Below are 24,712 nucleotides of genomic sequence, written 5' to 3'. Positions count from 1 at the left end.
GAATAAAAAAAGAAGCGCTGTGTTTTTACGTTATTTTACGACCGTTTACAGGGGTGGACGGCAGGAGTCGTGCAAGCTTGATTACGTAGTGTTGTTTACAAAGTTGAAAGTTCTCCACATTTTCCCAGTTAATAACACGTTTCATATTTTAAATTCACAGCGTCAACGTAACTTCAGATATGGGGAAGCAAAAGAAAAAGAGTAAGTCCGTGGAACTATCCTCTACTTTTCTGCTTGGTTAGCTAGGAGCTGAGGTTAGTCGTTGGCTAGCTAACTCGCTAGCTAAATTACACATCCTGCTAACTTGCCCTCCAGATAGCTAAGCTAAACTGAATTTCTTTACAAACAACTAACCAACCTCGTCTCCATTTATGTAGGCTAAATTGACTAATTAAAAGTGACTAGGCTTGAGATGGGTTGAGTATCTGTGAAGCGTGCTCGGTAGTTATTAAACGACTAAACACTAACCGAGGTAAAAAATAAATTTTATATTGGATATTCGTTTTTCTCTCATCATGACCCATCACAGCTGTCATCCATTTATTTTATATGATATGACTCCACTCGCAATAAAAAATGTCGGTGGGAACGTGGTGAATGTCCCGATTTACTTTTGGATCTCACTGTATATTATTATATGGTCAGGGCATGCTTGGTTGTATATCGTTGAGTTTAGTCGGCTATTACTGGTAGTTCATTAAGCTAGTGTTGCCTGACTACTTTGCCAGGTGATCTGAGTCGTGCAGAGTTAATGATGATGACCATTGCGGATGTCATCAATCAGCTGGTCGAGGCGCATGAAGAGGGAAAAGACATCAACCTCAACAAGTAAGAACCTCAACCTAACCCTAACCTACAGCTCTCCATGGACTTCCACCTGCCTAGTGGTTAGAGCGTTGGGCCAGTAACCAAAAGGTTGCTAGATCAAATCCCCAAGCGTACAAGGTAAAAATCTGTCATTCTGCCCCTGAACAAGGCAGTTAACCCACTGTTCCTAGGCCACCATTGTAAATAAGAATTTGTTCTTAACTGACTTGCCTAGTTAAATTAAAGGTTAAATAAAAAAAATTAAAGCCCTTGGGGAAGTGGATTGTGACCCAAGTAAACAAAGCATTATTTCTTGCCAGAAACCTGTCATATTTTCAAACGTGCCTGGCTGCAACAATCATTTGGGAAAGGTTGTGCTGGGTGGAATGATAATCTAAGCCAATAGGACAAAATGGGGATGGACCTACCAGAATCTCTCCAATATAAATGTTTTTTTCAGTTCAGTTTGCTATGGTTTACTACGCAGTGCACGAATGAATGGACTTACCTCTCTAACACTCCTTTACACGTTGTCATCAGGGTGAAGACGAAGTGCTCTGCTAAATATGGTCTTTCAGCTCAGCCCAGGCTAGTAGACATCATAGCTGCTGTTCCACCCCACTACCGCCGTGCCCTGGTGCCCAAACTCAAGGCCAAGCCTATCCGCACTGCCAGCGGGGTACGTGTGTGTGTGTGTGTGTGTGTGTGTGTGTGTGTGTGTGTGTGTGTGTGTGTGTGTGTGTGTCAGCTTCCTGACCATTTTATTTCTGACAAGACACATGAGCTTGTTTCTCTTTGTTCAGATTGCAGTAGTTGCTGTGATGTGCAAACCCCATCGCTGCCCCCACATCAGCTTCACTGGAAACATCTGCGTGTGAGTGCATAGTAACAGATCGTCTGTGTGTGACTGCATAGTAACAGATCGTCTGTGTGTGACTGCATAGTAACAGATCGTCTGTGTGTGACTGCATAGCAACAGATCGTCTGTGTGTGAGTGCATAGTAACAGATCGTCTGTGTGTGACTGCATAGTAGCAGATCGTCTGTGTGTGAGTGCATAGTAACAGATCATCTGTGTGTGACTGCATAGTAACAGATCGTCTGTGTGTTACTGCATAGTAACAGATCGTCTGTGTGTGACTGCATAGTAACAGATCGTCTGTGTGTGACTGCATAGTAACAGATCGTCTGTGTGTGACTGCATAGTAACAGATCGTCTGTGTGTGACTGCGTAGTAACAGATCGTCTGTGTGTGACTGCGTAGTAACAGATCGTCTGTGTGTGACTGCGTAGTAACAGATCGTCTGTGTGTGACTGCGTAGTAACAGATCGTCTGTGTGTGACTGCATAGTAACAGATCGTCTGTGTGTGACTGCATAGTAACAGATCAGACAGTAAAACTAGAAGAATTCTGACCATAATGTTGTATTGACTATAAAGAGGAACCGTTCTGTTTCTGCTATGACAGATACTGTCCAGGTGGGCCAGACTCAGACTTTGAATACTCCACACAGTCTTACACTGGCTACGAGGTAAATCAACACTATATTCCTGTAGTCCAGAACCTCAAACATCCCTATGTGTTGTCTAAAAGTCTAGTATTCTTTCTCTCTGTCAGCCGACGTCTATGAGAGCCATCAGAGCACGGTATGATCCCTACCTGCAGACCAGGCATCGAGTGGAACAGGTCAGTGACACACAGTGCAGTACCCCACTATCATTATTACCTATTATAATAAAATAAGACATGATGATAATAGTAATAATTCACATTAGAAATACGGGGAACTCGCGTCATTCACCACTACATGTGTAGCAAAGGTAACCAACGTTCGTCTCTGCCCCTGTTCTGAGATGAGGCCTATACAACACTGAACGTGTGTTTTCCTGTCCAGTTGAAGCAGCTGGGCCACAGTGTGGACAAGGTGGAGTTTATAGTGATGGGAGGAACCTTCATGGCCCTGGCTGAGGAGTACAGAGACTACTTTATCAGGAACCTCCACGACGCCCTGTCAGGACACACTTCTAACAACGTGGCTGAGGCCGTCAGGTAATATTACTACCCCCCCCCCCCCCCACCCTAATTAACCCTGTCAGGACACACCTCTAACAACGTAGCTGAGGCCGTCAGGTAATATTACTACCCCCCCCACCCAAATTAACCCTGTCAGGACACACCTCTAACAACGTAGCTGAGGCTGTCAGGTAATATTACTACCCCCCCCCACCAAAATTAACCCTGTCGGGACACACCTCTAACAACGTAGCTGAGGCCGTCAGGTAATATTACTATTCTATCATACTCTCATCAAGCACTGTACGCTTTCGACACCTAGAATCAATGCCCAGACGAATTGAGGCTGTTCTGAGGGGAAAATGGTTGAAACTCAGAATTAGGAAGGTGTTCTTAATATTTTGTACACTCGGTGTGAATCTGTCAGTGACCACTCAAAAAAGACAAATTGCGTGATGCAGGTGACACGGTGGCTTGAACATTACAACAAAATATCTTATATATATATATATATATATATATATATATATATATATATATATATATAATCAAGAGACTTTCATTAGGCCTATATGAATTTGTCAGAGGTTCGTTATTAATTATACCACTCAGTGTGTCGTAAATGGAGCAGTCTGGGTATTGATCTGCTGCGTCTCTGTAGAGTCAATAGGATTGATCCATTGAGGTTTTTTTGTAGGAGAACTAATCACACAGAACCCTTTCTCCCTCAATTAGTCACTTCAGACTCTCGTCAAGGGTTGTATCCTAAATGTCACCCTATTCCCTTTATAGTGCACTACTTCTAACCAGGGCCCTATGGCACCCTATTCCCTTTATAGTGCACTACTTCTAACCAGGGCCCTATGGCACCCTATTCCCTTTATAGTGCACTACTTTTAACCAGGGCCCTATGGCACCCTATTCCCTTTTTATAGTGCACTCCTTTTAACCAGGGCCCTATGGCACCCTATTCCCTTTATAGTGCACTACTTTTAATCCTCCTGGGGTGCTGCTTCCATCAAAACTAGCACTCGAACATCTCAGGGTACCTGGGGTGCTGCTTCCATCAAAACTAGCACTCGAACATCTCAGGGTACCTGGGGTTGCTGCTTCCATCAAAACTAGCACTCGAACATCTCAGGGTACCATAAAGCAGTATCCCACGGACCGGGCCCGGTCCAGGAATCTGAGGTTGAGTAACACTGTTTTAGAATAGTTTTTTTTATAATAGAATATTAACAGAACATGAGGATCATATAAACTCACTTATATGTTAATTAAATAATTTATTTGTTTACTATATTTGCTCTACAATTGCACTTGTTTAAATTCCCAGTCACTGTCTGTACTACAAGGGGTTGGCGTTGGAAAGGAATGCTATTTCATACAGAGACATGTTCTACCCTAGACCAGTGGTTCCAGTCAAAATCAAATCAAATGTATTTATATAGCCCTTCGTTCATCAGCTGATATCTCAAAGTGCTGTACAGAAACCCAGCCTAAAACCCCAAACAGCAAGCAATGCAGGTGTAGAAGCACGGTGGCTAGGAAAAACTCCCTAGAATGGCCAGAACCTAGGAAGAAACCTAGAGAGGAACCAGGCTACGAGGGGTGGCCAGTCCTCTTCTCCTCAGTCCAGCTTGTCAGGACCCTACCATATTAACCCTGACTCACCACCCTCAGTGGGGCTGGAAGAAAACGGAAGCATCCGGTTTACGGAAGCATCCGGTTTACGGAAGAGGCGGAGGGGGGAAAAGCCTGAATATTTTCATTTTCTGCCAGCTTCGCTCAGGCGTTTTCTTTTACACCTGCTACGTTAGGTTACTAACCTCACTAACCCTGTCTGGACGCACCTTCAACAACATGGCCGAGGCCATCAGGTACTAACTCAAATCAAATTTCAAATCAAATTTATTTATATAGCCCTTCGTACATCAGCTGATATCTCAAAGTGCTGTACAGAAACCCAGCCTAAAACCCCAAACAGCAAGCAATGCAGGTGTAGAAGCACGGTGGCTAGGAAAAACTCCCTAGAAAGGCCAAAATCTAGGAAGAAACCTAGAGAGGAACCAGGCTATGTGGGGTGGCCAGTCCTCTTCTGGCTGTGCCGGGTGGAGATTATAACAGAACATGGCCAAGATGTTCAAATGTTCATAAATGACCAGCATGGTCCAATAATAATAAGGCAGAACAGTTGAAACTGGAGCAGCAGCACGGCCAGGTGGACTGGGGACAGCAAGGAGTCATCATGTCAGGTAGTCCTGGGGCATGGTCCTAGGGCTCAGGTCCTCCGAGAGAGAGAGAGAAAGAAAGAGAGAATTAGAGAGAGCACACTTAAATTCACACAGGACACCGAATAGGACAGGAGAAGTACTCCAGATATAACAAACTGACCCTAGCCCCCCGACACATAAACTACTGCAGCATAAATACTGGAGGCTGAGACAGGAGGGGTCAGGAGACACTGTGGCCCCATCTGAGGACACCCCCGGACAGGGCCAAACAGGAAGGATATAACCCCACCCACTTTGCCAAAGCACAGCCCCCACACCACTAAACCGTCCTGTAGGTTTTAATTCCAACCCTGTTCCTGGACAGCTACCCTCCTGTAGGTTTTACCTATCTCTCCAGGAACAGGGTTGGAGTTAAAACCTACAGGAGGGTATCTCTCCAGGAACAGGGTTGGAGTTAAAACCTACAGGAGGGTAGCTCTCCAGGAACAGGGTTGGAATTAAAACCTACAGGACGATAGCTCTCCAGGAACAGGGTTGGAGTTAAAACCTACAGTAGGGTAGCTCTCCAGGAACAGGGTTGGAATTAAAACCTACAGGACGATAGCTCTCCAGGAACAGGGTTGGAGAGCACTGAACTAGACCCAACCCAATATATCTCATTATTTTGGTGGTATCTTTGCTCCCTCTGGTTGTGAAATGGTTCCTGTCTGAAGGAGTGTGATGGTTAGTTTGTTCCACGAGATGGCAATGTTCTCTGTGTCTTGAGATCTAGCAAACGCTGTTGACCAGGGGACTTTCATTGGGGTAGGGGCCATCAAAAAAATCTGAACTCCTCGTGATGGACCGCAGCTGCTCGCAATTCTACACATTTTGACATGAGGTGTAGAGAAGATTTAGCAATTTTATAACTAATTTCATGCAAATCTACTGATTTTGCCATGGAGAGGAAAATGAGCTGTTTTTAATATATCGAAGTGAGACTGTCTAACAAAATCAATGGAGGCCACCCGGCCGGTAAATCAACCATGATAACAAGTTTAGTTTGGACACACCTATTTGGTAAAAGACCAAGTCCATATTATGTCTCTCATGAGGACCGCCACAGGAATGGAACACCCAGTTTACCCCTCTGCTGCAGAGGATAAATTAATTCGAGTTAAAAGCACTTCAGAAATTTGCCGCCCCAAAATAAATGCTTCACAGAGTTCAAGTAACAGACGCATCTCAACATCAACTGTTCAGAGGAAACTGCGTGAATCAGTCCTTCATGGTAGAATTGCTTAAAATTTAAAAATAAAAACACTACTAAAGGACATCATAAGAAGAAGAAACTTGGTTGGGCCAAGAAACACGAGCAATGGACATTAGACCGGTGGAAATCTGTCCTTTTGGTCTGATGAGTCCAAATTGGAGATTTTCTTTGTGTCTTTGTGAGACGCAGAGTGGATGAACAGATAATTTTGTTTAACCCTTTTCTTTGGTTACTACATGATTCCATATGTGTTATTTCTTCATAGTTTTGATGTCTTTACTATTATTCTACCATGTCAAAAATATAAAGAAGAAAACCTGGAATGAGTAGGCGTTCTACAACGTTTGACTGTAGCTGGCCGCTAAACTATCTTGTCAATCTAAACATTGTTAGCTGACATCGGCTGACTGACTATCAGTGGCTGACATGACAAGGAGGATAACTGCCGATGCACAACCAAATGTTGAAATTGCACCTTGTGTATTCTGCCTCTCAACAATAAGTTGAGACCCTGACTGAGTTACTAAAAAAGAGAGGGGGGGTGGGGGGGGGGGTTGATCCGAGGGCCTTCCATTTACCCATCCCTGCTGTAGACATTTTCTCAGCAAAAAATATATATATATATACAGTGCCTTGCGAAAGTATTCGGCCCCCTTGAACTTTGCGACCTTTTGCCACATTTCAGGCTTCAAACATAAAGATATAAAACTGTATTTTTTTGTGAAGAATCAACAACAAGTGGGACACAATCATGAAGTGGAACGACATTTATTGGATATTTCAAACTTTTTGAACAAATCAAAAACTGAAAAATTGGGTGTGCAAAATTATTCAGCCCCCTTAAGTTAATACTTTGTAGCGCCACCTTTTGCTGCGATTACAGCTGTAAGTCACTTGGGGTATGTCTCTATCAGTTTTGCACATCGAGAGACTGAAATTTTTTCCCATTCCTCCTTGCAAAACAGCTCGAGCTCAGTGAGATTGGATGGAGAGCATTTGTGAACAGCAGTTTTCAGTTCTTTCCACAGATTCTCGATTGGATTCAGGTCTGGACTTTGACTTGGCCATTCTAACACCTGGATATGTTTATTTTTGAACCATTCCATTGTAGATTTTGCTTTATGTCTTGGATCATTGTCTTGTTGGAAGACAAATCTCCGTCCCAGTCTCAGGTCTTTTGCAGACTCCATCAGGTTTTCTTCCAAAATGGTCTTGTATTTGGCTCCATTCATCTTCCCATCAATTTTAACCATCTTCCCTGTCCCTGCTGAAGAAAAGCAGGCCCAAACCATGATGCTGCCACCACCATGTTTGACAGTGGGGATGGTGTGTTCAGGGTGATGAGCTGTGTTGCTTTTACGCCAAACATAACGTTTTGCATTGTTGCCAAAAAGTTAAATTTTGGTTTCATCTGACCAGAGCACCTTCTTCCACATGTTTGGTGTGTCTCCCCGTTGGCTTGTGGCAAACTTTAAACAACACTTTTTATGGATATCTTTAAGAAATGGCTTTCTTCTTGCCACTCTTCCATAAAGGCCAGATTTGTGCAATATACGATTGATTGTTGTCCTATGGACAGAGTCTCCCACCTCAGCTGTAGATAGATGTCTGCAGTTCATCCAGAGTGATCATGGGCCTCTTGGCTGCATCTCTGATCAGTCTTCTCCTTGTATGAGCTGAAAGTTTAGAGGGACGGCCAGGTCTTGGTAGATTTGCAGTGGTCTGATACTCCTTCCATTTCAATATTATCGCTTGCACAGTGCTCCTTGGGATGTTTAAAGCTTGGGAAATCTTTTTGTATCCAAATCCGGCTTTAAACTTCTTCACAACAGTATCTCGGACCTGCCTGGTGTGTTCCTTGTTCTTCATGATGCTCTCTGCGCTTTTAACGGACCTCTGAGACTATCACAGTGCAGGTGCATTTATACGGAGACTTGATTACACACAGGTGGATTGTATTTATCATCATTAGTCATTTAGGTCAACATTGGATCATTCAGAGATCCTCACTGAACTTCTGGAGAGAGTTTGCTGCACTGAAAGTAAAGGGGCTGAATAATTTTGCACGCCCAATTTTTCAGTTTTTGATTTGTTTGAAATATCCAATAAATGTCGTTCCACTTCATGATTGTGTCCCACTTGTTGTTGATTCTTCACAAAAAAATACAGTTTTATATCTTTATGTTTGAAGCCTGAAATGTGGCAAAAGGTCGCAAAGTTCAAGGGGGCCGAATACTTTCGCAAGGCACTGTATTTTAAAAAATCCTTTATTCCTTATTAACCCAGATAACAAATTAAGACTTGAAAGAAGGGAACATTTGACCTGATATTTGTTTAGTTGTTATGAAGAGAGGATTGAAAAAGTGTCCCATCTTTGGGAGTTCCAACATAACTCTCGTGCTTTGACCCTTCATTAGAGTAGGAGGGAGAACGCTTGTGACTTTTGGGAGATTAATATAAAACAGAGGGATGTGATAGGAGTGGGGGAACGGAGTGCTTGTTAGTCAGGGTATTTACTCCCTACTGGCTGATGAGACGTGTGTGTGTGTGTGTGTGTGTGTGTGTGTGTGTGTGTGTGTGTGTGTGTGTTCTCCTGTATTGCTCATCCAGTGGCGTTATCAGCATGTTCGTTAAGACACGATGACAGGAATTGTTATTACAGCTAATCAGGCTGAGACGTGGGAGGCCCTTATCTCTGCCGTGTGTGTGTGTGTGTGTGTGTGTGTGTGTGTGTGTGCGTAAGCTTGTCTGCCTGTGGCGATCACGCTTCTCCGAGTCCCACTACGCCTCCGTTCGTTTGATGAGCAAAGCCTCTGCATGTGACCTGCAGATAACCATCCAGATAATAGCATTTTTATTGACTAATTTCAGCCAATCTGATGTGTTCTCTGGGGCAATAACTCCTTGTGATTTGTCTTAAATCAGTCGTCAGACTGTTAGAATGGACATTATGTTCCCAGTAATAGTTTGTCGGAATATGAGCTGAGATGACTGGTCTAGATGATGATGATCAAACCTGTCCAAGTGGAGAGAATGACAACCAGACTGATGATGTCTAATCTCAGCTCAATTCAACCTGAATCGGCTCTCCTTGTTCCTACAGTTTTTAAATCGTCCATAATCTTCTCTCCTCGTTCCTGCAGTTTTTAATACAACCACAATCTGCTCTCCTCGTTCCTGCAGTTTTTAATACAACCACAATCTGCTCTCCTCGTTCCTGCAGTTTTTAATACAACCACAATCTGCTCTCCTCGTTCCTACAGTTTTTAAATCGTCCACAATCTGCTCTCCTCGTTCCTACAGTTTTTAATACAACCACAATCGGCTGTCCTCGTTCCTGCAGTTCTTAATACAACCACAATCAGCTCTCCTCGTTCCTACAGTTTCAACGGGGAAGAAGTTATTAATAGAAAATGTCACTTTTTGTTGTGCCATTTTATAAAGTGATTTATTATGGTATCACATTTTCCTGCCAATCACTTGGAGTGGGGTGGTGTGTCCGGGTGGTGTGTCCGGGTGGTTTGTCCGGGTGGGTGTCCGGGGAGTTGTGCTCTCCTTGCCCCTAATCACAGATCATGTTAAGAGATTAACATTTCTTTACTGTCCAATTTGTACACACGGTCAAACAGAAATTCGGGTTCCGTTTTATTCCAAACCCTCTCCGAAAGATGCATACGTGTTGGAGCAAGGGGAGGCTGGATATATTACCCAAACCCTCGATCTGACCCTATCAGACATAGAAAGCTCCCTTCTAGTTCTTTGGAATCGGCAGCCTGTTGCCGACAGCTCCCTTCTAGTTCTTTGGAATCGGCAGCCTGTTGCCGACAGCTCCCTTCTAGTTCTTTGGAATCGGCAGCCTGTTGCCGACAGCTCCCTTCTAGTTCTTTGGAATCGGCAGCCTGTTGCCGACAGCTCCCTTCTAGTTCTTTGGAATCGGCAGCCTGTTGCCGACAGCTCCCTTCTAGTTCTTTGGAATCGGCTGTCGGCAACAGGCTGCTCACTTCTCCGTCTCCTTTTCTGTTTACAGGTACTCGGAACGCAGTAACACCAAGTGTGTTGGCATCACCATCGAGACGCGTCCTGACTACTGTCTGAAGAGACACCTCAGTGACATGCTGGGGTACGGCTGTACCCGGCTGGAGATAGGGGTTCAGAGCGTCTACGAGGATGTAGCGCGGGACACCAACAGGTCAGAGGTCATTAGTGTGTGAGAGAGGGGTTCAGTGTGTGTATTTGAGGACATAGCGCGGGACACCAACAGGTCAGAGGTCATTAGTGTGTGAGAGAGGGGTTCAGTGTGTGTATTTGAGGACATAGCGCGGGACACCAACAGGTCAGAGGTCATTAGTGTGTGAGAGAGGGGTTCAGTGTGTGTATATGAGGACATAGCGCGGGACACCAACAGGTCAGAGGTCATTAGTGTGTGAGATAGGGGTTCAGTGTGTATATGAGTACATAGTGCGGGACACCAACAGGTGGGTGTGTCAGAGGTCATTAGTGTGTGAGAGAGAGGTTCAGTGTGTATATGAGGACATAGCACGGGATACCAACAGGTGGGTGTGTCAGAGGTCATTAGTGTGTGAGATAGGGGTTCAGTGTGTATATGAGGACATAGCACGGGATACCAACAGGTGGGTGTGTCAGAGGTCATTAGTGTGTGAGATAGGGGTTCGGTGTGTATATGAGGACATAGCACGGGATACCAACAGGTGGGTGTGTCAGAGGTCATTAGTATGTGAGATAAGGGGTTCATAGAGTCTACGAGGACTTTAGTTTGAGACACAAACAGGTCAGAGGGCAGAGGTTAAGGGTCAGGAGGGATTTTGAACGGAGCCGTCATAGCGAATGCTAGTGATATGTCACTTATCTTAGTCATATGTCATGACTGGACCCAACCCACTGTTTAATGTGCGGTTGCTAGGTGATATGTCACTTATCTTAGTCATATGTCATGACTGGACCCAACCCACTGTTTAATGTGCGGTTGCTAGGTGATATGTCACTTATCTTAGTCATATGTCATGACTGGACCCAACCCACTGTTTACTGTGCGGTTGCTAGGTGATATGTCACTTATCTTAGTCATATGTCATGACTGGACCCAACCCACTGTTTAATGTGCGGTTGCTAGGTGATATGTCACTTATCTTAGTCATATGTCATGACTGGACCCAACCCACTGTTTAATGTGCGGTTGCTAGGTGATATGTCACTTATCTTAATCATATGTCAGTATTCTTATTCATGGCCGCTAGTCATATGTCACTAATCTAAGGGGTAGAGACCCAAGGGTCATAGATACTAATCATATGTCCCCTGTGTTGGGCATGACTCGCATGTCCCCGGTGTTGGGCATGACTCGCATGTCCCCGGTGTTGGGCATGACTCGCATGTTCCCGGTGTTGGGCATGACTCGCATGTCCCCGGTGTTGGGCATGACTCGCATGTCCCCGGTGTTGGGCATGACTCGCATGTCCCCGGTGTTGGGCATGACTCGCATGTCCCCGGTGTTGGGCATGACTCGCATGTTCCCGGTGTTGGGCATGTCCCTGGTGTTGGGCATGACTCGCATGTCCCCGGTGTTGGGCATGACTCGCATGTCCCCGGTGTTGGGTATAGCCACTGATCATATGTCAGTAGTGTTAGACAGTACAATGTTGTGTGTCATGTGCAGGTTACATGATCACCATGTAATCTATTGTGTGTTTGTGATGTGTGATCATCCTAGTGAACGTGACTGTGTGTTTTACACGCTCACTGTTTAATAATAATGCTGTGTGTGTCCAGAGGTCACACGGTGAGGGCGGTGTGTGAGTCCTTCCACTTCTCCAAAGACGCAGGTTTCAAGGTGGTGTCTCACATGATGCCTGATCTCCCTAACGTTGGTATGGAGAGAGACGTCGAACAGTTCATTGTGAGTAACACACACACACACACACACACACACACACACAGCGGGATGTGGAGCAGTATACTGTAAATAGTACTAGGTGTTTTTACAACAGAGGATGAATTCTAAGAAATGTGTTTGTAGTTTGTCAGGATTTGTAAAGATTATCTGAACCTATTTGTACCGATTTATACATTTATTTCAGCAATATGTGAATTGATAGACAAAGCTGTAGTTTATTACACCGATATGAAAATAGCAAGTGAATACAAACTACCCCTCCTACAGTGGTCTGTCCCTGATTTGAAAGAGCTCTGTCATTTTAATGTATGGTTGCTAGGTTACGCCGCGTCATGACTGGACCCAACCCACTGTTTAATGTGTGGTTGCTAGGTTAGGTTGTGTCATGACTGTACCCAACCCACTGTTTAATGTGCGGTTGCTAGGTTACACCGCATCATGACTGGACCCAACCCACTGTTTAATGTGCGGTAGCTAGGTTACACCGCATCATGACTGGACCCAATCCACTGTTTAATGTGTGGTTGCTAGGTTACGTTGCATCATGACTGGACCCAACCCACTGTTTAATGTGTGGTTGCTAGGTTACGTTGCATCATGACTGGACCCAACCCACTGTTTAATGTGTGGTTGCTAGGTTACGTTGCATCATGACTGGACCCAACCCACTGTTTAATGTGTGGTTGCTAGGTTACGTTGCATCATGACTGGACCCAACCCACTGTTTAATGTGTGGTAGCTAGGTTACACCGCGTCATGACTGGACCCAACCCACTGTTTAATGTGCGGTTGCTAGGTTACGTTGCATCATGACTGGACCCAACCCACTGTTTAATGTGCGGTTGCTAGGTTACATCGCGTCCTGACTGGACCCAGCCCACTGTTTAATGTGTGGTTGCTAGGTTAAGCTGCGTCATGACTGGACCCAACCCACTGTTTAATGTGTAGTAGCTAGGTTATGCCGCGTCATGACTGCACCCAACCCACTGTTTAATGTGCGGTTGCTAGGTTACACCGCGTCATGACTGGACCCAACCCACTGTTTAATGTGCGGTTGCTAGGTTACGCTGCGTCATGACTGGACACAACCCACTGTTTAATGTGCGGTTGCTAGGTTACACCGCGTCATGACTGGACCCAACCCACTGTATAATGTGTGGTTGCTAGGTTGCACCGCGTCCTGACTGGAAACAACCCACTGTTTAATGTGTGGTTGCTAGGTTACATCGCGTCCTGACTGGACCCAGCCCACTGTTTAATGTGTGGTTGCTAGGTTAAGCTGCGTCATGACTGGACCCAACCCACTGTTTAATGTGTGGTTGCTAGGTTGCACCGCGTCATGACTGGACCCAACCCACTGTTTAATGTGTGGTTGCTAGGTTGCACCGCGTCATGACTGGACACAACCCACTGCCGTGGTTCTCCATCTCTCGCTCTCTCTCTCCTCTCTTCTCTCTCTCTCTCTGTGAGTGCATCCCAAATGGGCCCCTATTCCCTATTTAGTGCACTACTTTAACTAGACCCCTATGAGCCCTACATAGGATTAGGGTGCCATTGGGGATGCACAAAATGTCTGGGTTATTTTATGACCCGGGTAGTCATCCTGCCAGCCAGTCAGCGTGTGGTGACTCATCGCTTCACATTACAGAGAAGAAGTGGTGAAGGGAGTAGAGGGGATTATGGGTAGTTCATTACTGCCTGGTGTGATACTTTAACAGGCCCGACAATGTGCTCTGGCTTCACTACTACCTGTGTGTGTGTGTGTGTGTGTGTGCGCTGCAGTAACTAGAGGGAAGGTGCATGCCTACTTCCCACCTGCTTTGCAACCCTCTCCCTTACAACTCTCGTAATAAACTGGGAAGCAGCTCTGTGTAAGCCTTACCTTGACCGTAAACAGCCTCTCCTTCATCAACACTCTTGCCGGGCCTCCTCGTTGCAACACACGGTAACTGGGTGGCCCCATGCTAACTCGGCCAGTACCAGCTGTGGGGAGGTACTGGTCATCTTTGATATTTTCTTCTCCTTTCCTCGCCACTGGAGTAGCCCATTTCCCAACAGCGTGTCACTCACTAAATCGGTTCGTCACGCAGGTATCCACTACTGCTCTGTAGCGACTTCCACCTAGAATTCCTGAAACCATTCAAGTCTACAGGCAATGGGAGTGCTTGGTAACGGGCAGGACGGAATGATCTGGAATCTCCTAGCCGGGCCCCTGCACGGTAGCGGCACGGGGCTTTTGGTTGTCGTCAGCAGCTGGGATTTGAGTGGCAGCTACACCTGGCAGAGTAGTCCTGTTTTAGGAACCACAGTGCTCACCCCAGCAGGGGAAAAGGTGTCTGAAACATTGCCCACTCTAACTCTCTTATTTAGATAGGTGCAGTAGCCTATCAGGACATTCCGCTTCAGCGGTCGCTAACTAGATACAAATAAATGTGTCCTTACGACTTATACCATGGAACATCTCTTGGACGCGAGCCACGGCGCCGACAGGCCCGAAGGAAGGACAAGGCTCATCTCAGCAGAGCTGAAGCGATTTATAACAATGACATCGCTGCAAATAGTGTGCGACCAGACTCCTTGGTGAAGGGTCGCTCAGCCATCCTTAACCAAGCTAGAGAATGATGGTTCACCCAGACATCCTTAACCAAGCTAGAGAATGAAGGTTCACCCAGCCATCCTTAACCAAGCTAGAGAATGAAGGTTCACCCAGCCATCCTTAACCAAGCTAGAGAATGAAGGTTCACCCAGCCATCCTTAACCAAGCTAGAGAATAATGGTTCACCCAGCCATCCTTAACCAAGCTAGAGAATGAAGGTTCACCCAGCCATCCTTAACCAAGCTAGAGAATGAAGGTTCACCCAGCCATCCTTAACCAAGCTAGAGAATGAAGGTTCACCCAGCCATCCTTAACCAAGCTAGAGAATGAAGGTTCACCCAGCCATCCTTAACCAAGCTAGAGAATGAAGGTTCACCCAGCCATCCAACTCAAGAAGTCCACTTAAAAAGACTCAGCCACTCTAGTCATAGACTGTTCTCACTGCTACCTCACGGCAAGTGGAACCGGAGCACCAAATCTATGTCCAAGAGGCTTCTAAACAGCTTCTACACCCCCAAGCCATGAGACTCCTGAACATCTAGTCAAATGGCTTCCCAGACTATTCACATTCCCCCCCTCCCCTCTCCACACCACTGCCACTCTCTGTTGTCATCTATGCATAGTCATTTTAATGAACTACTACCTGAACTAATTGGTGCCCCCGCACATTGACTCTGTACTGGTACCCCCTGTATATAGCCTCCACATTGACTCTGTACCGGTACCCCCTGTATATAGCCTCCACATTGACTCTGTACCGGTACCCCCTGTATATAGCCTCCACATTTACTCTGTACCGGTACCCCCTGTATATAGCCTCCACATTGACTCTGTACCGGTACCCCCTGTATATAGCCTCCACATTGACTCTGTACCGGTACCCCCTGTATATAGCCTCCACATTGACTCTGTACCGGTACCCCATGTATATAGTCTCCACATTGACTCTGTACCGGTACCCCCTGTATATAGTCTCCACATTGACTCTGTACCGGTACCCCCTGTATATAGCCTCCATATTGACTCTGTACCGGTACCCCCTGTATATAGCCTCCATTGGATCATACAGTCATCAGTGAACCCACAATCAGTAGTGGAAGTCCACATCGGATGCAATATACTACCTTAAGCGCGTGTGTGGCCAGCCAGCCACACATGTTGCTGAACTAGCCTGGTTACTCTTCTATTATACTATATTATAATAGAACGTGTATTCAGGGTTAGGGTTCCGTGTGGAGCCAGGGTTCCGTGTGGAGCCAGGGTTCCGTGTGGAGCCAGGGTTCCGTGTGGAGTCAGGGTTCCGTGTGTCTCTACATCCAGTATAAAGGAAGTTAGAGGTAGTTTAGCGAGCCAATGCTAACTAGCGTTAAAATGGTATCCACGGGTTCATCTGACTCTCTGGGGAAGTAAACAAAGGGCTTCATTACCAGCATCCCGAAGTATCCCTTTGAGAATAGCTTTCATACCCTGTGTGTGTAATCCTAGTGATAGTAATCGGAGCGTGTCGGTGTGTGAGAGCAGGAGATAAATGGTGTATTTGGCCAATGGTCACAGTCCTGCTCTCCTGTCATACTGATACATACACCTGCATCACTGGGACCTCTTGTTCTTTAATAGCACTCTCTGTCCTCCTCTTCCCCCTCCATCCTCCTCTCTCATCCTCCTCCTCCTCTGTCCTCTTCCCCCTCCATCCTCCTCTCTTCCCCCTCCATCCTCCTCCTCCTCTCTCTTCCCCTCCATCCTCCTCCTCTCCGTCTTCCTCTTCCCCCTCCGTCCTCCTCCTTCCACCAACTACTCCCTCCTCTATCTCCCACCTCCTCTTCCCTCCACTTCCTCCTCTTTCTCTGCCCTCCCAGGAGTTCTTTGAGAACCCAGCGTTCAGGCCAGATGGGTTGAAGCTGTACCCTACTCTGGTGATCAGGGGTACAGGTCTGTATGAGCTGTGGAAGACCGGTCGCTATAAGAGCTACTCCCCCTCTGCCCTGGTAGATCTAGTGGCACGCATCCTGGCACTGGTGCCACCCTGGACTAGAGTCTACCGCGTCCAGAGGTATGTGTGTGTGTGTGTTAGACAGAGCTAGTGTTTACTTGCTTTGACAATGTAAACACGTTTCCAATAAAGCCCCTTTTGAATTGAATTGGGATGTAAAAACAGAAAAGCCCTTTTCTGAGTCAAAATGCAAACTGAGATCTATCCGCAAATATACTTTTTTATTTTTTACTGAATTTAATAAACATAAGCCTATGCAACAGTAATGAATTAAAAATAGTTCTGTAGCTGCATATTGGATATGCTTGAATTGCCCTGCCAATGTTCTTCTTCTCAGACCAAGTTTTAAAATTATATTTTACTTGATGGCGTCTGAGCGGAGGGAGGAAGCAGTGGTGAGGCTGCCTCTCACCTGACTCTCCCTCCCTCCCCTCCCCTCCCTCCGCTGAGAAAAGGGGGGACAGTCATCTAGCTGCCGCCTGCACCAATTCCTGTTTATCTTATGACCAGAGACAGTGAAATACGCTACCTGACCAAAAGTATGTGGACACCTGCTTGTGGAACATCTCATTACAAAATCACGGGCATTAATATGGAGTTGGTCCCCCTCCCCCCTTTTCTGCTATAACAGCCTCCGCTCTCCAGGGAAGGCTTTCCACTTTCCATTGCTGCGGGGACTTGCTTCCATTCAGCCACGAGAGTTAGTGAGGTGGCCCCTGATGTTGGGCGATTAGGCTTTTGCTCGCAGTCGGTGTTCCAATTCATCCCAAAGGTGTTCGATGGGGTTGAGGCTCTGTGCGGGCCATTCAAATTCTTCCACACCGATTTACGACAAACCATTTCTGTATGGACCTTGATTTGTACAAGGGGGTATTGTCATACTGAAACAAGAAAGGGCCTTCCCCAAACTGTTGCCACAAAGTTGGAATCGTCTAGAATGTCACTGTATGCTGTAGCATTAAGATTTCCCTTCACTGGAACTAAGGGGATAAGACCATCCTAAAGCCCTTTATGTACAGTACACTGATGTATCGGTCTCTGCGTCTCTGTCTCAGGGACATCCCCATGCCTCTGGTGAGCTCTGGGGTGGAGCATGGTAACCTCCGAGAGCTGGCTCTGGCCAGGATGAAAGACATGGGGACGGAGGTGAGGAAATGCACTGCAAATAAAATTTATAAAATAAGGCCAGAGGGGGGTGTGGTGTTCACTCTCAAATAGAACACAATTAGTTTTATTTGCACACGACTGGAATGATGTTTTAGCCAATCAGCATCCAGGAACCAGACTACCAAGTACATCATGAAGCAATAGGGCCCCAGGGGATGTAGTATATTGAAGCAGTAGGGCCCCAGGGGGTGTAGTATATTGAAGCAGTAGGGCCCCAGGGGGTGTAGTATATTGAAGCAGTAGGGCCCCAGGGGGTCTAGTATATTGAAGCAGTAGGGCCCCAGGGGGTGTAGTATATTGAAGCAGTAGGGCCCCAGGGGGTGTAGTATATCATGAAGCAGTAGGGCCCCAGGGGGTGTAGTATATCATGAAGCAGTAGGGCCCCAGGGGGTGTAGTATATCATGAAGCAGTAGGGCCCCAGGGGGTGTAGTATATCATGAAGCAGTAGGGCCCCAGGGGGTGTAATATATTGGCCATTATTAACTGGGTGATTTGAGTCCTGAATTATTATCATTGGCTGAAAGCCATGGTATACCATGGGTATGACGAGATTTAGTTGTACAGCTCTAATTACGTTGGTTACCAGTTTATAATATCAATAAGGCTCCTCTGGGTTTGTGATATATGGCCAATATACCACGGCTAAGGGATGTGTCCAGGCACTCCGCGTTGTGACGTGCTTAAGAACAGCCCTTAGCCGTGGTATATTGGCTAAACACCACAAATCCAGAGGTACCTTATTGCTATTATAAACTGGTTACCAATGTAATTAGAGCAGTAAACAAGTAGTTTTGCGTCATACCCATAATATATACAATCTGATATACACACGGCTGGAATGCTGTTTCAGCCAATCAGAATCCAGGATCTAAACTACCTGGTTTACAATTGTGTGTGTGTGTGTGTGTGTGTAATTTAAAATGTAATTACAGTCCAATGTTAGGTCATAACTAGTTAGCTAGTTAGAATACACGATCATAATGTCTTTCTCTCATCCACTAGTGTCGAGATGTGAGAACAAGAGAAGTGGGAATCCAGGAGATCCATCACAAAGTGCGTCCCTACCAGGTGGAGCTGATTCGTAGAGACTACGTGGCCAACGGTGGCTGGGAGACCTTCCTGTCCTACGAGGACCCAGAACAGGACATTCTGATTGGTCTGCTGCGTCTGCGGCGTTGTTCCGCCCAATCATTTCGCCCTGAGCTCAAAGGGGGCGTGTCTATCGTCCGTGAGCTGCACGTCTACGGCAGCGTGGTTCCTGTCAGTAGCAGAGACCCCAGCAAGTTCCAACACCAGGTACACACACACACACCCTGGTCCTGGACAACTGTAGAACTACAGTGCAAGCTTTTGTTCCTGCTCAGCACTATTCATATATTACTAGCTACTCAACATCATCATGACCTCAGCACTATTCATATATTACTAGCTACTCAACATCATCATGACCTTTTTGTTAAGTTGAATCATGTGTTTTTAAAATGAACTGAATCACTGTCCGTCTCTCTGTTATGTGTCTCTGAGTTTTTGTTAAGCTCTGTGCTTGATGTTGACTTTTCATTTGCTCTTCCTGTTTGCAGGGCTTTGGCATGATGCTGATGGAAGAAGCAGAGAGGATCGCCAGAGAAGAACACGGCTCTGGGAAACTAGCCGTCATCTCAGGTGGGTCTCTTATCGTTCTCTCTCTTTTCCATGCTTAGGAGCAGGAGACGGATGGTCTTATCGCTCCCTCTCTCTCCTAGGAGCAGTAGACGAATGGTCTTATCTCTCTCCTCCTAGGAGCAGTAGACGAATGGTCTTATCTCTCTCCTCCTAGGAGCAGTAGACGAATGGTCTTATCTCTCTCCTCCTTGGAGCAGTAGACGGATGGTCTTATCTCTCCCTCTCTCTCCTAGGAGCAGTAGACAAATGGTCTTCTCTCTCTCCTCCTTGGAGCAGTAGACGAATGGTCTTATCTCTCTCCTCCTAGGAGCAGTAGACGAATGGTCTTATCTCTCTCCTCCTTGGAGCAGTAGACGGATGGTCTTATCGCTCCCTCTCTCTCCTTGGAGCAGTAGACGAATGGTCTTATCTCTCTCCTCCTTGGAGCAGTAGACGGATGGTCTTATCTCTCTCCTCCTAGGAGCAGTAGACGAATGGTCTTATCTCTCTCCTCCTAGGAGCAGTAGACGAATGGTCTTATCTCTCTCCTCCTTGGAGCAGTAGACGGATGGTCTTATCTCTCTCCTCCTAGGAGCAGTAGACGAATGGTCTTATCTCTCTCCTCCTTGGAGCAGTAGACGGATGGTCTTATCTCTCCCTCTCTCTCCTAGGAGCAGTAGACGAATGGTCTTCTCTCTCTCCTCCTTGGAGCAGTAGACGGATGGTCTTATCTCTCTCCTCCTTGGAGCAGTAGACGAATGGTCTTATCTCTCTCTCTCCTCCTAGGAGCAGTAGACGAATGGTCTTATTTCTCTCCTCCTAGGAGCAGTAGACGAATGGTCTTATCTCTCTCCTCCTTGGAGCAGTAGACGGATGGTCTTATCGCTCCCTCTCTCTCCTTGGAGCAGTAGACAAATGGTCTTATCTCTCTCCTCCTAAGAGCAGTAGACGGATGGTCTTATCTCTCTCCTCCTTGGAGCAGTAGACGAATGGTCTTATCTCTCTCCTCCTTGGAGCAGTAGACGAATGGTCTTATCTCTCTCCTCCTTGGAGCAGTAGACGGATGGTCTTATCTCTCTCCTCCTTGGAGCAGTAGACAAATGGTCTTATCTCTCTCCTCCTTGGAGCAGTAGACGAATGGTCTTATCTCTCTCTCTCCTCCTAGGAGCAGTAGACGGATGGTCTTATCTCTCTCTCTCCTCCTAGGAGCAGTAGACGGATGGTCTTATCTCTCTCCTCCTAGGAGCAGTAGACGGATGGTCTTATCTCTCTCTCTCCTCCTAGGAGCAGTAGACAGCTGGTCTTATCTCTCTCCTCCTAGGAGCAGTAGACGGATGGTCTTATCTCTCTCTCTCCTCCTAGGAGCAGTAGACGGATGGTCTTATCTCTCTCTCTCCTCCTAGGAGCAGTAGACGGATGGTCTTATCTCTCTCCTCCTAGGAGCAGTAGATGGCTGGTCTTATCTCTCTCTCTCTCTCCTCCTAGGAGCAGTAGATGGCTGGTCTTATCTCTCTCTCTCCTCTAGTAGATGGCTGGTCTTATCTCTCTCTCTCTCCTCCTAGGAGCAGTAGATGGCTGGTCATATCTCTCTCTCTCTCTCCTCCTAGGAGCAGTAGATGGCTGGTCATATCTCTCTCTCTCTCTCTCTCTCCTCCTAGGAGCAGTAGATGGCTGGTCATATCTCTCTCTCTCTCCTCCTAGGAGCAGTAGATGGCTGGTCATATCTCTCTCTCTCTCTCCTCCTAGGAGCAGTAGATGGCTGGTCATATCTCTCTCTCTCTCTCTCTCTCCTCCTAGGAGGAGTAGATGGCTGGTCTTATCTCTCTCTCTCTCCTCCTAGGAGCAGTAGATGGCTGGTCATATCTCTCTCTCTCTCTCCTCCTAGGAGCAGTAGATGGCTGGTCATATCTCTCTCTCTCTCTCTCCTCCTAGGAGCAGTAGATGGCTGGTCATATCTCTCTCTCTCCTAGGAGCAGTAGATGGCTGGTCTTATCTCTCTCTCCTCCTAGGAGCAGTAGATGGCTGGTCTTATCTCTCTCCTCCTAGGAGCAGTAGATGGCTGGTCATATCTCTCTCTCTGTCCTCCTAGGAGCAGTAGATGGCTGGTCATATCTCTCTCTCTCTCTCTCTCTCTCTCTCCTCCTAGGAGCAGTAGATGGCTGGTCTTATCTCTCTCTCTCCTCCTAGGAGCAGTAGATGGCTGGTCTTATCTCTCTCTCTCCTCCTAGGAGCAGTAGATGGCTGGTCTTATCTCTCTCTCTCCTCCTAGGAGCAGTAGATGGTTGGTGTTATCTCTCTCTCTCCTCCTAGGAGGAGTAGATGGCTGGTCTTATCTCTCTCTCTCCTCCTAGGAGCAGTAGATGGCTGGTCTTATCTCTCTCTCTCTCCTCCTAGGAGCAGTAGACAGATGGTCTTATCTCTCTCCTCCTAGGAGCAGTAGATGGCTGGTCATATCTCTCTCTCTGTCCTCCTAGGAGCAGTAGATGGCTGGTCATATCTCTCTCTCTCTCTCTCTCTCCTCCTAGGAGCAGTAGATGGCTGGTCTTATCTCTCTCTCTCCTCCTAGGAGCAGTAGATGGCTGGTCTTATCTCTCTCTCTCCTCCTAGGAGCAGTAGATGGCTGGTCTTATCTCTCTCTCTCCTCCTAGGAGCAGTAGATGGTTGGTGTTATCTCTCTCTCTCCTCCTAGGAGCAGTAGATGGCTGGTCTTATCTCTCTCTCTCCTCCTAGGAGCAGTAGACAGATGGTCTTATCTCTCTCTCTCCTCCTAGGAGCAGTAGACAGATGGTCTTATCTCTCTCTCTCCTCCTAGGAGCAGTAGACAGATGGTCTTATCTCTCTCTCTCCTCCTAGGAGCAGTAGATGGCTGGTCTTATCTCTCTCCTCCTAGGAGCAGTAGATGGCTGGTCTTATCTCTCTCTCTCCTCCTAGGAGCAGTAGATGGCTGGTCTTATCTCTCTCTCTCCTCCTAGGAGGAGTAGATGACTGGTCTTATCTCTCTCCTCCTAGGAGCAGTAGATGGCTGGTCTTATCTCTCTCCTCCTAGGAGCAGTAGATGGCTGGTCTTATCTCTCTCTCTCTCCTCCTAGGAGCAGTAGATGGCTGGTCTTATCTCTCTCTCTCCTCCTAGGAGCAGTAGATGGCTGGTCTTATCTCTCTCTCTGGGCTCGAACCCAGAGTGTTTGGTGACACAGCTAGCACTGCGATGCCTTAGACCACTGCGCCACCTGGGAAGCCACAAGTGTTTTTTTTTATTTACGGATAGCCAGGGGCTATCACTAACACTCAGACGTCATTTACAAAGGAAGCATTTGTGTTTAGTGAGTCCCCCAGATCAGAGGCAGTAGGAATGATAAGGGTGTGAATTGGACCATTTCCTGTCCTGCTAAGCATTCAAAATGTAACATACTTTTGGATGTCAGGGAAAATGTAAGGAGTAAAAAAGTGTATTTGACTTTCTTTAGGAATGTAGTGGAGTAAAAATAGTCCAAATATAAACAGAAGAGTACAGATACCCCAAAAAAACAACTTAAGTAAAAAAAAGACTTTAAAGTACTACTTAAATACTTGACACCACTGTCAGCATATAGTAGGAGGCTTAGCATTTCATCATATCTTACACCCATATTGAACTGTTTCATTTATTTTGCCAAATCATTAATAAACATATAATTTCAGCAAGTGAAGCTCTTTGGGGAGTACTTCTACATCTGCATTGCTTGCTGTTTTGGGGTTTTAGGCTGAGGGTTTCTGTATAAGCACTTTGTGACATCATCTGCTAATGTAGAAAGGGCTTTATAAATACATTTGATTTCTTCATTGATTTTACACCCATTGGTGTGGAAAAGCACTCTGTAAGATATTAATTTACACGCACACAGACAGTTGGTGCTTTTGTCGAGACTGGATTGCGTGATAACATTTCCCCAACAACCCATATCTTTATCTAACTTCTGTGTTTTCAGGTGTAGGAACTAGGAACTACTACAGGAAGCTGGGTTATGAGCTGGAGGGACCGTATATGGTGAAACACCTGGAGGTGTGTCTGTAGACGGACTTGGGAATGAACGTGTTTTTATTATGATTATTTTACCAAGACACACACCAGACAAAAATATATTTATTTGTTACTAGTACATGATTGTTACTTTGGAGACACTGCATAGTATATGCATGACAATACATGAATCACTCTTGTTTTGGGTATGCTTGTGGTATCAGAGGGTCCGAGTGAATAGGTCAGTTTGGAGGAAGCTGATCCTAGATCTGTGCATAAAAGAGTCACTTCTACCCAGAGTGGGAATAGCATAAGAGTCACCTTGATGGACCAGTAGTGGTCTGTGCGTCCTCGGTCATTTATTAAGCCGTAGTTCAGGAATACTTTGGAAGAGTCTCGTCCAGCTTCATGAGATAACTAGGAGGCTGTTTAGCGTCATGTTTTTAAGTTCATCATGTTATCAGTGAGTTGAGGAAGACCAGTATGAATCATCGTTCATTAACAGACTTGGCGCTGTATAATTTGTCAGCCGGTGGGGAAAGTCCTCTCTCTGTCTCTGAACAGATGTTTTTATAGGGCAGGAAATTGAATAATAGCGTTGCATATGTTTATTTTTAAACCCTCTGTTAATCCTATCCCATGTTTTCCTGTTTTGTTTTTATTTACAACAAATTGTACTTTTGTTTTGGTTGTTGGACTTAAGATTTCAGTTAAAATCCCTTTCACTGCTCTGAAAGCTGTTTTGGTTTCATGGAATAAATTATTTAACAGTTATATAATTTCAACTGTTGTCACTTTTTGCCCTTGGCTTTGTTATTGAATGTGTTTACTCTCGATAAGAGCTTCTGCTAAATACAAAAGACAAATGTACTTGTCTGTCAGAGAATGCCTGTGTTGGTAAGATAAACATGTTTCTAATCATACTGCATGAGTTTCCAGTCAAAAACAGAGTAGAGAAATATAAACTAAAGAATAGAACATTTTAAACAAAAACAGCCTTTGTCTCTCTGACTCTGAAAAGCCATTTGAGGTAAAATAGCTGCCTCCATCACCATGGCAGCACTTCCTATGATGACGTGTTCTAGAATCTAGAGTAGCCTATC

The 24,712-nt window shown here is 45.9% G+C and overlaps 1 protein-coding gene across 1 annotated transcript; it reads left to right on the top strand.

The window, feature by feature from the left end:
* Position 1: 1 nt before the first annotated feature.
* On the top strand, positions 2-24,530 carry LOC139407417 (elongator acetyltransferase complex subunit 3). Its single transcript, XM_071151184.1, has 14 exons — positions 2-201; positions 729-828; positions 1,348-1,486; positions 1,611-1,681; positions 2,275-2,338; positions 2,425-2,493; positions 2,702-2,856; positions 10,334-10,495; positions 12,094-12,220; positions 16,670-16,863; positions 17,859-17,949; positions 18,974-19,267; positions 19,552-19,633; positions 23,578-24,530. Exons 1-14 carry the CDS (start codon positions 180-182, stop codon positions 23,661-23,663), a joined length of 1,656 nt encoding a protein of 551 aa, XP_071007285.1. The 5' UTR covers positions 2-179; the 3' UTR covers positions 23,664-24,530.
* The last annotated feature ends 182 nt before the right edge of the window (positions 24,531-24,712 follow it).

Source organism: Oncorhynchus clarkii, chromosome 4 (genome assembly GCF_045791955.1).
Source record: "Oncorhynchus clarkii lewisi isolate Uvic-CL-2024 chromosome 4, UVic_Ocla_1.0, whole genome shotgun sequence".
Taxonomy (NCBI): Eukaryota; Metazoa; Chordata; class Actinopteri; order Salmoniformes; family Salmonidae; genus Oncorhynchus; species Oncorhynchus clarkii.
The sequence above is the reverse complement of the archived record's forward strand: the minus strand, read 5'-3'. Positions and strand labels throughout refer to the sequence as shown.